This window comes from Ranitomeya variabilis, chromosome 3, assembly GCF_051348905.1.
Source record: "Ranitomeya variabilis isolate aRanVar5 chromosome 3, aRanVar5.hap1, whole genome shotgun sequence".
Taxonomy (NCBI): Eukaryota; Metazoa; Chordata; class Amphibia; order Anura; family Dendrobatidae; genus Ranitomeya; species Ranitomeya variabilis.
Genome location: NC_135234.1, coordinates 706,739,979 through 706,756,727, shown reverse-complemented (window position 1 = coordinate 706,756,727; position 16,749 = coordinate 706,739,979). Strand labels below are relative to the sequence as shown.

Genomic DNA, 16,749 nt, shown 5'->3' with positions numbered 1-16,749 from the left:
TCACTGGGTCCACCATGATTGCTAGATCTTGGCTAGGAAGAGGTTGAGTGGTGGGTGAGCATTTAATGCTTCATTCATAACCTATGGGGCTGACGAAACCTGTGACCTTCAGTAGAGGGGCAGAGTGCGTGCTCGACCACCGCTCCATCCATACTGTGCCTGCAGCTGAGGGAATGGTGGTCTTTAGTTCTATGTCCTAGTAGAGAAGTGATAAATGCTTTAAGCTGCAATATCCCCTTTAAGTCCCGATCGGATATGGACCTTTGCCACTTAGGTGTTAAAATACATTAATCTCCTCTCTAAAGAACAAAGATTGATAAATCGGGGCCATGCAAACTGTTTTCTGCCAGAATTTGGGAGAAAAACTGTAATGTTGCTAAATTTGTGCTTAATTCAGAGCTACCCAAATATTTTGGGACTTTTTACGATGGTGAAGGTCATCTCTGCCAACTGTTTGGGCAAAGTTTAGCCGGAAGGATCGTAACTAACCAGTCCGACAAATTCATCATAATTTACACCACAGAAGTGGCAGAAATTAGGAGAGAAGTGTCCTCCAGTCTGTGGTGCACGGGTGCTGAAAGATGCACCAAATCCAATGTGAGGAGCGCGCCTGCCTCCTGATTATTGTGTCACCCTTCATCAAGACTGGCGTGTAAGTTGTGGCCTGCGTCTTATGTCTGGCCTGTATTTTTTTTTGTCCACTATTTGACAATCGTCTTGTCTTCTGTCGACAATGAAGCCAATACTATGTTTTTCCCCAGAACATTTTAGGAATGGTAACAAGTCCCAGCAGAGTCCTGACATTACATCACCGGCTAATGATGTCTTTGGTGCCTCATGTAGAGATTTAGCAGAAAGGTAAGATCCGCAGACTGGGCGCTGATTGTAATGTGTGATGGTTTTCATACCAGTGCCATTACTACACATTATATAACAGAACAAGAGCAAGCAGGACGTGTCTACATATTACACCTTCTGTAACTTGTGATTTCAGCCCTGTCATCATGAAACAGCTTTTCAAGGTTCCCTTTGAGGATAGAAAATATCAGCCAGGGACACCACAGCAGGATAAGAAGTTTGGTAAGTAAAAAAAAAAAACCCAAACAAACCATAAATATTGAGAAACAAAAAAAGAGTTTAAGAATGAACGGCACTAGGTGGTTTTGCAACGGCTCATGCGATGGTACACATAAGGATCCAATTAGGACTTTTGTAGCACGTGAAAAGTCAGCAGTACCCTGGAGGTGCTCAACGACAGTTCATAGCATAATGTAGACAAAATAAAGAGAGACGTGGCACTCACCCAGATTCTGCTATAATTCAATGTCCTTTATTCATCCTTACGGTAACAAGGACATAACGTGGAGAGGCGGCTGGTATACGGAGGGGTGCGGGGAGTGAGAGGAGGATGACTGTTGTGAATTAGACTTTTTGGCTCCCTCTTGTGGTCACTAGTGATATGACACTTTGATATTCCTTCCCTTGCTTTGTTAGTCCAGGGGTGTCGCTATTTGAACTTCCTGGATTTTCAGTCTGGTGCCTGGCATCATTGTAATCAGATCCTTCTGTTTGCTCCTATCTGCTGGTTCTTTGCAAAATTAAGCTAAGTCTGCTTTCTTGTTTTTTGTTATTTTCTGTGCTCTTATTTTTTGTCCAGCTTGTACTAAATGTGATTCCTTATTTTGCTGGAAGCTCTAGGGGGCGGATGTTCTCCCCCCGTGCCGTTAGACGGTTCGGGGGTTCTTGAATATTCCGCGTGGAGTTTTTGTGAGGGTTTTTGCTGACCATATAAGTCATCTTCCTATATTCTGCTATTAGTTAGCGGGCCTCTCTTTGCTAAAACCTAGTTCATTTCTTGCGTTTGTCTTTTCTTCTTACCTCACCGTTATTATTTGTTGGGGGCTTGTATCCAACTTTTTGGGGTATTTCCTCTGGAGGCAAGAAAGGTCTTTCTTTTCCCTGCTAGGGTTAGTTAGTTCTCCGGCTGGCGCGAGACGTCTAGAATCAACGTAGGTACGTTCCCCGGCTGCTGTTATTTGTGTGCTAGGTTCAGGTATATGGTCAGCCCAGTTACCACTGCCCTATGAGCTGGGTTTTATGTTTGCAGACTTCGCTATTGTCTCTGAGACCCCCTGCCATTGGGGTCATAACAGTATGCCAGGCCATAAGTGAATATTTAATGCATTGCAGAAGTGGGATTATAAGAAAGGAAATTCTGAGTTTTTTTTTTTTTTTCTTTCTTTCCTCCCCTTTATCTCAGAGTGGCTGGAGCCTTGCTGCAGACATGAATGTCCAGACCTTGATTACTAGTGTGGATCAGCTTGCTGCTCGTGTGCAGAGTATTCAAGATTTTGTTACTAGCAGTCCTATGTCAGAACCTAAAATACCTATTCCAGAATTGTTCTCTGGAGACCGATTTAAATTTAGAAATTTCAGGAATAATTGTAAATTGTTTCTATCTCTGAGACCTCGTTCGTCTGGAGACTCAGCTCAGCAAGTAAAAATTGTTATCTCTTTCTTACGGGGCGACCCTCAGGATTGGGCCTTCTCGTTCGCGTCAGGCGATCCGGCTTTGGCAGATGTTGATGCGTTTTTTCTGGCGCTTGGGTTGCTATACGAGGAGCCCAATCTTGAAATTCAGGCAGAAAAAGCTTTGCTGGCTATCTCTCAGGGCCAGGATGAAGCTGAAGTTTATTGCCAAAAATTTCGGAAATGGTCCGTGCTTACTCAGTGGAATGAGTGTGCTCTGGCCGCAAATTTCAGAAATGGCCTTTCTGAAGCCATTAAGAATGTGATGGTGGGTTTCTCCGTTCCTACAAGTCTGAATGATTCCATGGCGTTGGCTATTCAAATTGACCGGCGTTTACGGGAGCGCAAAGTCGCTAATCCTCTGGTGGTGTTGTCTGAACAGACACCTGAGTTAATGCAATGTGATAGAGTTCAGACTAGAATTGAACGGAAAAATCATAGACGTCAGAATGGGTTGTGTTTCTACTGTGGTGATTCTACACATGTTATATCAGCATGCTCTAAACGCTTAACAAAGGTGGTTAGTCCGGTCGCCATTGGTAATTTGCAACCTAAATTTATTTTGTCTGTGACTTTAATTTGCTCATTGTCTTCCTACCCTGTTATGGCGTTTGTGGATTCAGGTGCGGCCCTGAGTCTTATGGATCTGTCGTTTGCCAAGCGCTGTGGTTTTGTTCTGGAGCCTTTGGTTAATCCTATTCCTCTGAGAGGTATTGATGCTACGCCATTGGCAGAAAATAAGCCACAGTTTTGGACACAGGTGACCATGTGCATGTCTCCTGATCATCGAGAGGTGATTCGTTTTCTTGTTTTGCATAAAATGCATGATTTGGTCGTTTTGGGTCTGCCATGGTTACAGACCCATAATCCAGTCTTGGATTGGAAGGCAATGTCTGTGTCAAGTTGGGGCTGTCAGGGAATTAATTGTGATTCCCCGCCGGTGTCTATTGCTTCCTCTACACCTTCGGATGTTCCTGAGTATTTGTCTGATTATCAGGATGTATTCAGCGAGTCCAGGTCCAGTGCTCTTCCTCCTCATAGGGACTGTGACTGCGCTATAGATTTGATTCCAGGTAGTAAGTTTCCTAAGGGAAGATTATTTAATCTGTCTGTACCTGAGCATACCGCAATGCGTTCGTATATTAAGGAGTCTCTGGAGAAGGGACATATTCGTCCATCCTCTTCCCCTCTTGGTGCGGGATTTTTCTTTGTGGCCAAGAAGGATGGATCTTTGAGACCTTGTATAGACTATCGACTTCTGAATAAAATCACTGTTAAATTTCAGTATCCTTTGCCTCTGTTGTCGGACTTGTTTGCCCGGATTAAGGGTGCCAAGTGGTCCACCAAGATAGACCTTTGTGGTGCGTACAACCTTGTGCGCATTAAGCAGGGAGATGAATGGAAAACTGCATTTAATACGCCCGAAGGTCATTTTGAGTACTTGGTGATGCCTTTTGGGCTCTCTAATGCTCCTTCAGTGTTTCAGTCCTTTATGCATGACCTCTTCCGGAAGTATCTGGATAAATTTATGATTGTTTATCTGGATGATATTCTGTTTTTTCTGATGATTGGGACTCCCATGTAAGGCAGGTCAGGATGGTGTTTCAGGTTTTGCGTGAGAATGCTTTGTTTATTAAGGGCTCAAAGTGTCTCTTTGGTGTGCAGAAGGTTCCCTTTTTGGGTTTTATCTTCTCCCCTTCTGCTGTGGAGATGGACCCAGTCAAGGTCCGAGCTATTCATGATTGGACTCAGCCCACGTCGGTTAAGAGTCTTCAGAAGTTCTTGGGTTTTGCTAACTTCTACCGTCGTTTTATCGCTAATTTTTCTAGCGTTGTTAAACCTTTGACGGATATGACCAAGAAAGGTTCTGATGTTGCTAACTGGGCTCCTGCAGCCGTGGAGGCTTTTCAGGAGCTGAAGCGCCGGTTTACTTCGGCGCCTGTTTTGTGTCAGCCTGATGTCTCGCTTCCCTTTCAGGTTGAAGTGGATGCTTCTGAGATCGGTGCAGGGGCCGTTTTGTCGCAGAGAAGCCCTGGTTGCTCAGTAATGAGACCATGTGCTTTTTTTTCTAGGAAATTTTCGCCTGCTGAGCGGAATTATGATGTTGGCAATCGGGAGTTGTTGGCCATGAAGTGGGCATTTGAGGAGTGGCGTCATTGGCTCGAGGGTGCTAAGCATCGTGTGGTGGTGTTGACTGATCACAAAAATCTGATGTATCTCGAGTCTGCTAAACGCCTGAATCCTAGACAGGCCCGTTGGTCATTATTTTTCTCCCGTTTTGACTTCGTGGTCTCGTACCTGCCTGGTTCAAAGAATGTTAAGGCTGATGCTCTTTCTAGGAGCTTTGTGCCTGACTCTCCTGGAGCCTCAGAGCCAGTTGGTATTCTTAAAGAGGGTGTAATCTTGTCGGCCATTTCTCCGGATTTGCGACGTGTGTTGCAGAGATTTCAGGCTGATAGACCTGACTCTTGTCCACCTGACAGACTGTTTGTTCCTGATAAATGGACCAGTAGAGTCATTTCCGAGGTTCACTCCTCGGTGTTGTCAGGGCATCCGGGTATTTTTGGCACCAGAGATTTGGTGACTAGGTCCTTTTGGTGGCCTTCCTTGTCACGGGATGTGCGGTCATTTGTGCAGTCCTGTGGGACTTGTGCTCGGGCTAAGCCTTGCTGTTCTCGTACCAGCGGGTTGCTTTTGCCCTTGCCTGTCCCGAAGAGGCCTTGGACACACATTTCCATGGATTTCATTTCGGATCTTCCAGTGTCTCGGGGCATGTCTGTCATCTGGGTGGTATGTGATCGCTTTTCCAAGATGGTCCATTTGGTGCCCTTGCCTAAGCTGCCTTCCTCTTCTGATCTGGTTCCGTTATTCTTTCAGAATGTGGTTCGTTTGCACGGCATTCCTGAGAATATCGTGTCTGACAGAGGATCCCAGTTTGTTTCCAGGTTCTGGCGATCCTTTTGTGCTAAGATGGGCATTGATTTGTCGTTTTCATCTGCCTTTCATCCTCAGACTAATGGCCAAACTGAGCGAACAAATCAGACTCTAGAGGCTTATTTGAGATGTTTTGTTTCTGCAGATCAGGATGATTGGGTGACCTTCTTGCCGTTGGCTGAGTTTGCCCTTAATAATCGGGCTAGTTCCGCTACCTTGGTTTCGCCATTTTTCTGCAACTCTGGCTTCCATCCTCGTTTTTCCTCGGGACATGTGGAGCCGTCTGACTGTCCTGGGGTGGATTCTGTGGTGGATAGGTTGCAGCGGATTTGGGATCATGTGGTGGACAACTTGAAGTTGTCACAGGAGAAGGCTCAGTGTTTTGCCAACCGCCGCCGCGGTGTGGGTCCCCGACTTCGCGTTGGGGATTTGGTGTGGCTGTCTTCTCGCTTTGTTCCTATGAAGGTCTCCTCTCCTAAATTTAAGCCTCGCTTCATCGGTCCTTATAAGATTTTGGAAATTCTTAATCCAGTGTCCTTTCGCTTGGAACTTCCTGTGTCGTTTGCCATTCACAACGTGTTCCATAGGTCTTTGTTGCGGCGGTACGTTGTGCCTGTGGTTCCTTCTGTTGAGCCTCCTGCCCCGGTGTTGGTTGGGGGTGAGTTGGAGTACGTGGTGGAAAAGATCTTGGATTCTCGTCTCTCCAGGCGGAGGCTTCAGTATCTGGTCAAGTGGAAGGGCTATGGTCAGGAGGATAATTCCTGGGTGGTCGCCTCTGATGTGCATGCGGCCGATTTGGTTCGTGCCTTTCACACTGCTCATCCTGATCGCCCTGGTGGTCTTGGTGAGGGTTCGGTGACCCCTCCTTAAGGGGGGGGTACTGTTGTGAATTAGACTTTTTGGCTCCCTCTTGTGGTCACTAGTGATATGACACTTTGATATTCCTTCCCTTGCTTGGTACCCACCTGGCTTCGTTAGTCCAGGGGTGTCGCTATTTGAACTTCCTGGATTTTCAGTCTGGTGCCTGGCATCGTTGTAATCAGATCCTTCTGTTTGCTCCTATCTGCTGGTCCTGGTTCTTTGCAAAATTAAGCTAAGTCTGCTTTCTTGTTTTTTGTTATTTTCTGTGCTCTTATTTTTTGTCCAGCTTGTACTAAATGTGATTCCTTATTTTGCTGGAAGCTCTAGGGGGCGGATGTTCTCCCCCCGTGCCGTTAGACGGTTCGGGGGTTCTTGAATATTCCGCGTGGAGTTTTTGTGAGGGTTTTTGCTGACCATATAAGTCATCTTCCTATATTCTGCTATTAGTTAGCGGGCCTCTCTTTGCTAAAACCTAGTTCATTTCTTGCGTTTGTCTTTTCTTCTTACCTCACCGTTATTATTTGTTGGGGGCTTGTATCCAACTTTTTGGGGTATTTCCTCTTGAAGGCAAGAAAGGTCTTTCTTTTCCCTGCTAGGGTTAGTTAGTTCTCCGGCTGGCGCGAGACGTCTAGAATCAACGTAGATACGTTCCCCGGCTGCTGTTATTTGTGTGCTAGGTTCAGGTATATGGTCAGCCCAGTTACCACTGCCCTATGAGCTGGGTTTTATGTTTGCAGACTTCGCTATTGTCTCTGAGACCCCCTGCCATTGGGGTCATAACAGATGACGGCCGTTTCGCGCCGATGCGCTTCAACGGGTCCTGGACCCGTTGAAGCTCATCGGCGCGAAACGGCCGTCCTCCTCTCACTCCCCGCACCCCTCCGTATACCAGCCGCCTCTCCACGTTATGTCCTTGTTACCGTAAGGATGAATAAAGGACATTGAATTATAGCAGAATCTGGGTGAGTGCCACGTCTCTCTTTATTTTGTCTACATCAAACCATAAATATGCATTGTGGGTTTCTTATAAATGAAATTATGCCAGCTTTCTTGATTGAAGAGCGTAGTGCTGAGGTTGATAGCCAGATTTATCTTTTGATATGTACTAGCAGGGGATTTGGCTTTTAAGCTGCGTGTCATGGTACATAATTAATACAAATATTTTTTACTGCTTTGTTTCATATTAAAACTTCTATTTCTTTCAGATATCTCTGATAGTTTGTTGTGCACCCCACAATTGATCAGGGTAAATATATATTTTACTTCTACTTTGTATTTCTTTTGTTAAGCGGGCTGTCTCGTGACAACAGCTTGTCTTCTCCATCACTAAGACAGAACCAAAAAAAAAACCAAACTGCTATGGTGGATCAGGGTGATAGATACAGGTCAGCCATCTATCAGCCGGTTGTACTATCAGCCTGTAGACTTTGATTGGATTGATGCCACACATACTTAGAGGGGTAATCCCATGTCCAAGGTCCCATCCCAATATGCAGTAAGTGTAATAATAATATTAGCAAATACCTCCAATTAGAAATGTAGTATAGTTCTTCTGATTAGCCATGTCACAACCCCATGTGCAGGGCCTTCAGTAGCTTAGGTATCCATGGTTACAACCACTCATAGTGACAGCTGTTAATGGTCGTAACCATCGATACCTAACGCACTACACTGCCCTTCTCATGGGGTTGTGACATGGCTAATCAGACAAACTATACAGTACTACATTTCTAATTGGAGATATTTGCTAATATTATTATTACACCTATGTATTGGGATAGGATCTTGGAGATGGGAATTCCCCTTTAACCACTTCTTTATTGAATCCTCCTCATTGTGGTCATACTATGAGGAGCAATATTGAACTCGGCCCCCTATATTAGCAATCAGTAGGAAGCACAGCACTGAAGCAGACATTTGACCCCCTATACTGTGGAGGTGATACATTTATTTTCTGAGAAACTTCTTTAACCCCTTCATGACCTTGCCGTTTTTTGCAATTCTGACCAGTGTCCCTTTATGAGGTAATAACTCAGGAACGCTTCAACGGATCCTAGCGATTCTGAGATTGTTTTTTCGTGACATATTGGGCTTCATGTTAGTGGTAAATTTAGGTCGATAATTTCTGAGTTTATTTGTGAAAAAAACGGAAATTTGGCAAAAATTTTGAAAATTTCGCAATTTTCACATTTTGAATTTTTATTCTGTTAAACCAGAGAGTTATGTGACACAAAATAGTTAATAAATAACATTTCCCACATGTCTACTTTACATCAGCACAATTTTGGAAACAAATTTTTTTTTTGCTAGGAAGTTATAAGGGTTAAAATTTGACCAGTGATTTCTCATTTTTACAACAAAATTTACAAAACCATTTTTTTTAGGGATCACCTCACATTTGAAGTCAGTTTGAGGGTTCTATATGGCTGAAAATACCCAAAAGTGACACCATTCTAAAAACTGCACCCCTCAAGGTGCTCAAAACCACATTCAAGAAGTTTATTAACCCTTCAGGTGTTTCACAGCAGCAGAAGCAACATGGAAGTAAAAAATGAACATTTAACTTTTTAGTCACAAAAATGATATTTTAGCAAAAAATTTTTTATTTTCCCAAGGGTAAAAGGAGAAACTGGACCACGGACGTTGTTGTCCAATTTGTCCTGAGTACGCTGATGCCTCATATGTGGGGGTAAAGCACTGTTTGGGCGCACGGCAGGGCTCGGAAGGGAAGGAGCGCCATTTGACTTTTTCAATGAAAAATTGGCTCCAATCTTTAGCGGACACCATGTCGCGTTTGGAGAGCCCCCGTGTGCCTAAACATTGGAGCTCCCCCACAAGTGACCCCATTTTGGAAACTAGACCCCCCAAGGAACTTATCTAGAAGCATAGTGAGCACTTTAAACCCCCAGGTGCTTCACAAATTGATCCGTAAAAATGAAAAAGTACTTTTTTTTCACGAAAAAATTATTTTAGCCTCAATTTTTTCATTTTCACATGGGCAACAGGATAAAATGGATCCTAAATTTTGTTGGGCAATTTCTCCTGAGTACACCAATACCTCACATGTGGGGGTAAACCACTGTTTGGGCACATGGTAAGGCTCGGAAGGGAAGGAGCGCCATTTGACTTTTTGAATGAAAAATTATCTCCATCGTTAGCGGACACCATGTCGCGTTTGGAAAGCCCCTGTGTGCCTAAACATTGGAGCTCCTCCACAAGTGACCCCATTTTGGAAAGTAGACCCCCCAAGGAACTCATCTAGAGGCATAGTGAGCACTTTAAACCTCCAGGTGCTTCACAAATTGATCCGCAAAAATGAAAAAGTACTTTTTTTTCACACAAAATTTCTTTTAGCCTCAATTCTTTCATTTTCACATGGGCAACAGGATAAAATGGATCCTAAAATTTGTTGGGCAATTTCTCCTGAGTATGCCGATACCTCATATGTGGGGGTAAACCACTGTTTGGGTGCACGGCAAGGCTCGGAAGGGGAGGCGTGCCATTTGACTTTTTGAATGGAAAATTAGCTCCAATCGTTAGCGGACACCATGTCGCGTTTGGAGAGCCCCTGTGTGCCTAAACATTGGAGCTCCCCTACAAGTGACCCCATTTTGGAAACTAGACCCCCCAAGGAACTTATCTAGATGCATAGTAAACACTTATAACCCCCAGGTGCTTCACAGAAGTTTATAACGCAGAGCCGTGAAAATAAAAAAATAATTTTTCTTTCCTCAAAAATGATTTTTAGCCCAGAATTTTTTATTTTCCCAAGGGTAATAGGAGAAATTGGACCCCAAATGTTGTTGTCCAGTTTGTCCTGAGTACGATGATACCCCATATGTGGGGGTAAACCACTGTTTGGGCGCACGGCAGGGCTCGGAAGGGAAGGCACGCCATTTGGCTTTTTGAATGGAAAATTAGCTCCAATCATTAGCGGACACCATGTCGCGTTTGGAGAGCCCCTGTGTGCCTAAACATTGGAGCTCCCGCACAAGTGGCCCCATTTTGGAAACTAGACCTCCCAAGGAACTAATCTAGATGTGTGGTGAGCACTTTGAACCCCCAAGTGCTTCACAGAAGTTTATAACGCAGAGCCATGAAAATAAAAAATAATTTTTCTTTTCTCAAAAATGATTTTTTAGCCCACAATTTTTTATTTTCCCAAGGGTAACAGGAGAAATTGGACCCCAAAAGTTGTTGTCCAGTTTCTCCTGAGTACGCTGATACCCCATATGTGGGGGTAAACCACTGTTTTGGCACACGTCGGGGTTCGGAAGGGAAGTAGTGACGTTTTGAAATGCAGACTTTGATGGAATGCTCTGCGGGCATCAGGTTGCATTTGCAGAGCCCCTGATGTGCCTAAACAGTAGGAACTCCCCACAAGTGACTCCATTTTGGAAACTAGACCCCCAAGGGAACTTATCTAGATGTGTGGTGAGCACTTTGAACCCCCAAGTGCTTCACAGAAGTTTATAACGCAGAGCCGTGAAAATAAACAATGTGTTTCCTTTCCTCAAAAATATTTTTTTAGCCCAGAATTTTTTTATTTTTGCAAGAGTAACAGGAGAAATTGGACCCCAAAAGTTGTTGTCCAGTTTCTCCTGAGTACGCTGATACCCCATATGTGGGGGTAAACCACTGTTTTGGCACACGTCGGGGTTCGGAAGGGAAGTAGTGACGTTTTGAAATGCAGACTTTGATGGAATGCTCTGCGGGCATCAGGTTGCATTTGCAGAGCCCCTGATGTGCCTAAACAGTAGGAACTCCCCACAAGTGACTCCATTTTGGAAACTAGACCCCCAAGGGAACTTATCTAGATGTGTGGTGAGCACTTTGAACCCCCAAGTGCTTCACAGAAGTTTATAACGCAGAGCCGTGAAAATAATAAATGTGTTTCCTTTCCTCAAAAATATTTTTTTAGCCCAGAATTTTTTATTTTTGCAAGAGTAACAGGAGAAATTGGACCCCAAAAGTTGTTGTCCAGTTTCTCCTGAGTACGCTGATACCCCATATGTGGGGGTAAACCACTGTTTGGGCGCACGTCGGGGCTTGGAAGGGCGGGAGCACCATTTGACTTTTTGAACGCAAGATTGGCTGGAATCAATGGTGGCGCCATGTTGCGTTTGGAGACCCCTGATGTGCCTAAAACAGTGGAAACCCCTCAATTCTAACTTCAACACTTACCCCAACACACCCCTAATCCTAATCCCAACTGTAGCCATAACCCTAATCACAACCCTAACCCCAACACACCCCTAACCACAACCCTAACCGCAACACAACCGTAACCCTAATTCCAACCCTAATCCTAACCCTAATCCCAACCGTAACCCTAATCCCAACCCTAACCACAACTGTAACCCCAACACACCCCTAACCCTATCCGTAACCCTAACCACAAGCCTATTCTTAACCCTATTTCCAACCCTAGCCCTAATTCCAACCCTAACCCTAAGGGTATGTGCCCACGTTGCGGATTCGTGTGAGATTTTTCCGCACGATTTTTGAAAAATCTGCAGGTAAAAGGCACTGCGGTTTGCCTGCGGATTTACAGCAGATTTCCAGTGTTTTTTTGTGCGGATTTCACCTGCGGATTCCTATTGAGGAACAGGTGTAAACCGCTGCGGAATCCGCACAAAGAATTGACAAGCTGCGGAAAATACAATGCAGCGTTTCTGCACGGAATTTTCCGCACCATGGGCACAGCAGATTTGGTTTTCCTTAGGTGTACATGGTACTGTAAACCTGATGGAAAACTGCTTCGAATTCGCAGCGGCCAATCCGCTGCGGATCCGCGGCCAATCCGCTGCCAATCCGCTGCGGATCCGCGGCCAATCCGCTGTGGATCCGCGGCCAATCCGCTGCAGATCCGCGGCCAATCTGCTGCGGATCCGCGGCCGATCCGCTGCGGATCCGCGGCCAATCCGCTGCAGATCCGCGGCCAATCTGCTGCGGATCCGCTGCCGATCCGCTGCGGATCCGCGGCCGATCCGCGGCCGATCCGCTGCGGATCCGCGGCCAATCCGCTGCCAATCCGCTGCAGATCCGCGGCCGATCCGCTGCGGATCCACTGCGGATCCGCGGCCGATCCGCTGCGGATCCGCGGCCGATCCGCTGCGGATCCGCTGCGATCCGCGGCCGATCCGCTGCGGATCCGCTGCGATCCGCGGCCGATCCGCTGCGGATCCGCGGCCGATCCGCTCTGTGTGCACATGCCATAACCCTACCCCTAACCCTAACCCTACCCGTAACCCTAACCCTACCCCTAACCCTACCCCTAGTTCTAACCCTAACCCTAGTGGTAAAAGAAAAAAAAATATTTTCTTTATTTTATTATTGTCCCTACCTATGGGGGTGATAAAGGGGGGGGTTTATTTATTATTTTTTTATTTTGATCGCTGTGGTAGAACCTACCACAGCGATCAAAATGTACCTGTAACGAATCTGCCAGCCTGCAGATTCGGCGGGCGTACTGAGCGTGCGCCCGCCATTTTCCAAGATGGCGGCGCCCAGCGAGGAGACGGCCGGACACCGGGAGGATCGGTAAGTATGAGGGGGTGGTGGGGGGGTGGATCGGAGCACAGGGGGGGGGATCGGAGGACGGGGGGAGCGGACAGGAGCACGGGGGAGCGGACAGGAGCACGGGGGAGCGAACAGGGGGACGGAGAGGACCGGGCCACATAACGGACGACTGGGGAGGAGATCGGGGGCGGTGGGGGGGGCCAGTACATGATTTCCAGCCATGGCAGATGCTATTGCAGCATCGGCCATGGCTGGATTGCAATATTTCACCATTTTCATAGGTGAAATATTGCAAATTGCTCTGATTGGCTGTTGCACTTTCAACAGCCAATCAGAGCGATCGTAGCCACGTGGGGGCAAAGCCACCCCCCCTAGGCTGAAGTACAACTCCCCCTCTCCCTGCAGATCGGGTAAAATAGGAATTAACCCTTTCACCCGATCTGCAGGGATGCGATCATTCCATGACGCCGCATAGGCGTCATGGGTCGGGAAGGGGTTAAATCAACCTTCCACCCTAGAGCTGAAAAGTTTATGTATATTTCTCATGTACGGTCCCCCCTACCTGGTGCCCTCCGTCTGCCTCATCCGCTCAAATCAGCAATTCATTCTTCTAAGACGGCTGCTGCAGCACTACTTGGACCACTTCTCATAGCCCTCGTTTGGCCCTGATAAAATAAAAAAAAAATCCCTATACTTTTATCCCGTGCCGGTGCCATACCCGCAGTGTTGGCACTCGCTCTCCCCAGGGCACTGGTGCTGTTGTGATGACATGTGACTCTGGTGCCCAATCAGCTCTGGCCTCACTGTTCCCGGTGATCAGCTGCAGCCCTGACTTCCTTTTCATGTTCAGTTTGTCCAAAGGAGGGGACAGTGACGCCAGTGCTGATTGGGTGCCGGGGTCACATGTCACAAAAACTGCATGAGAGCCCTGGGACCACGAGTGCAGACACGGCTGGAGCTTCGCCGCCACGGGAGGCGACTACAGGTTTTTTATTTTATCGGGGCCAAGCGTGGAGAATGAGAAGTGGTTGTCCTAGTAGTGGACAACCCCATTAATCCATGTTCTATCCTACAGCACAAGCAATGCAGGAGAGACACAATTTAGACATAACCACTGCATGCCCCATTTAGTTTCCATGACTGTCTTGGAAGAAGGAGGAAAGGAACGCTAATGTGAGCATAGAAAGGAGAACGGACTGGCCCCACCTAATTATCCAGGAACTGTGCCATACACCCCAAAAAAGCCTAAGTAGGAGACAAGGAGGAGGATGTGGGATAGATACTAGTATCACTGTAATATCACACACAACCTGAATAGAAAAAATATATATATTTTATTGTAATCAACGTGCACAGACCATTGCCAGCATAAAAACGGTTAAAGGAACAAAGACCAACTTGGTCTCCACAAAGAAATATATGTGTCGATGTGTGTCCTTACAGCTGAGCCCGCTCTGGTCATGGTCCTCTCACGTCTGTGACTGTTCTTGGCCATATTGGATATCTTAGTAAGTGGGGGGCATCAATGGCCGATATGGCGGGAATGTGTTTAGTTGCCAAGTAAGTAATAAATAGCGTGTGTGTGTATCTATATAAATTATGATTGCATTTTACCAGCTCTCTTGGCCAACCGTACTCTATATTTTATATATTCTTTTTTAAGAACCAAACCTCAAGATGTATATCAGAGAGTCTTGGCGTACAAGGGGATCCTGACATGTCCTGGTCAAGTTCATTGGCTACACCGCCCTCTCCAACTGTGATCATTAGTAAGAAATGGGGAATAAATGGGTATTTTGTCACTTTATGAATGGCTACATGGGTCTGTATGTGTAAGTGTGTGTGCGCAGTATGGACACGTCACAGGTGGTGTGAACGTTTTATCACAGGTTTTGATGCAATTCATGTTGTACAGAGGGTAGGTGCACTGATCCCTTAGTCCTTATTCCGACATCATTTTTTATGAAGAAATGTAGACCCTTTCATCATTGTGCTAGATCCAGTTGTTTTCTTTTTAACCTATCCAAAATAGACTTTTTTTTAATTATTATTTTACGGACACTTGGCCTCCGGATGTGAACAGCTCCATAGACTATAATAGCTAGGTTTTCTATTTGTGAAAGCAATGACAGACCATATATACATGACAAACAGACCTCTGAAGGTGGTCTACAGCATCATTCACATAAGTGTCTAATGATTTTTACTAATACAGCACGTATAATTATAATCTATGGGGCTGTTCACATTTTCGTATTTTCTTTGGACTGTGTATCTGTGCAAAAATCACAGAGACATGTCCGTCTTTTACAGCATTATGGATGAAAAGTACCAATACAAGTCTGTGGATCCTTGAAAATGGCAGACTTCCCATGGGTGGCATCAGTCAAGTGTCAGTTATTCACCCACGCGTGTAAAAACTGACACTGACCAAACACTGATGACACTTGGATCCAAAACACTGATGACACTTGTACCATTCCATTTCATATGTGAGCAAACATTGACATCTGAATAAGGCCTTAAGGAATTTGAGTCTTTGATAATATTACTGCAACCTAAGCTAAAAATCAAAGGCTGTGTATTATTTACTGGTATATCCGTATTACCTGGATGAAGTGATGAGTTCTGCATCTCAATATGATTGTATGAACTTGGGTGAAGGTAGTAGTCTAACGTAGCATAACGGAGAGATCAGGACTCGCCTCTATGATTAAATGGTGTTGGGAAACATGATATCGCTATATAGGCAACGGAAAATAATGTATAAAATGTTTCAGTATCACCCTTATGTACACAGAAGTACAGTACAAAAAATGGAGCATCTGCCAGCTATGTACACTGTGTTCCAAATTATTATGCACAAAGAATTCAGGAGTGATAAGGTTAGAATTTTTTTGTTTGTCATTTACACTCATTGATGGTGATGTGTGTCAGGGCTCTTTATATCACTGAAAGCAATTGCAGATACCTGTGCACATTAGTTTGGCAGGTGTGTCCAAATAAAGGCAAGACTACTTAAGAAGGCTGTTCCACATTATTAAGCAGCCTACATTTTTTGCCAAAATGGGAAAGAAAAAGGATGTGTCGGCTGCTGAGAAGCAACAAATTGTGGAGTATTTAGGTCAAGGCATGACTACAATCAACATTGCCAAGACACTTCATCGTGATCATCGCACAATCAAGAAGTATGTAGCTGATTCCCAGCACACACGTGTGCGTTCTGATAAGGAAAAATTGAGGACTCTTTCCAACAGGCAATTGCGTAAGGTTAAAAGAGCAGCTGCAAAAATGCCTTGTCATAGCAGACAAGTTTCTGAAGCTGCTGGTGCCTCCAACGTCCCCAGAACAACAAGATGCAGGGTCCTTCAGAGGTTTGCAGCTGTGCGTAAGCCATCCTGTTGACCACCTGTATCCACTGCACACAAGCAGAAATGGCTTCAGTGGGCCAAGCGATACCTGAAGACTGACTTCCAAACTGTTTTGCTCACCGATGAGTGCCGTGCAACGCTCGATGGTCCAGATGGATGGAGTGGAGGATGGCTGGTTGATGGACACCCCATGAAAACAGGGCTAAGGTGCCAACAAGGAGGAGGTGGAGTAATGTTTTGGGCTGGAATCATGGGGGGAGAGATTGTCGGCCCCTTTATGATCCCTGAAGGGGTAAAGGTGAACTCCATAATCTATGTGGAGTTTCTAAAACAACACTTCCTGCCGTGGTTCAAGAGGCAGAACTGTGTTTTCCGCAGCAAGATCATTTTCATGCATGATAATGCAACGTCTCATGCTGCAAAAAACACATCTGCATCTCTGGCTGCTATGGGCATAAAAGAGAACAAACTTATGGTGTGGCCACCATCTTCCCCTGACCTCAACCCCATTGAGAACCTCTGGAGCATCATC

The 16,749-nt window shown here is 45.6% G+C and overlaps 1 protein-coding gene across 3 annotated transcripts in view; it reads left to right on the top strand.

Moving 5' to 3' along the window:
* Nucleotides 1–16,749, top strand: part of BRCA2 (BRCA2 DNA repair associated) — a 114,140-nt gene that overhangs the window by 3,124 nt on the left and 94,267 nt on the right. For all 3 annotated transcript variants that reach the window (XM_077298246.1, XM_077298249.1, XM_077298248.1), the window contains exons 3-6: nt 762–858; nt 995–1,080; nt 7,530–7,570; nt 14,510–14,615. In XM_077298246.1, coding sequence (XP_077154361.1) covers nt 762–858; nt 995–1,080; nt 7,530–7,570; nt 14,510–14,615 — 330 coding nt within the window. The remainder of the gene's footprint in view (nt 1–761; nt 859–994; nt 1,081–7,529; nt 7,571–14,509; nt 14,616–16,749) is intronic.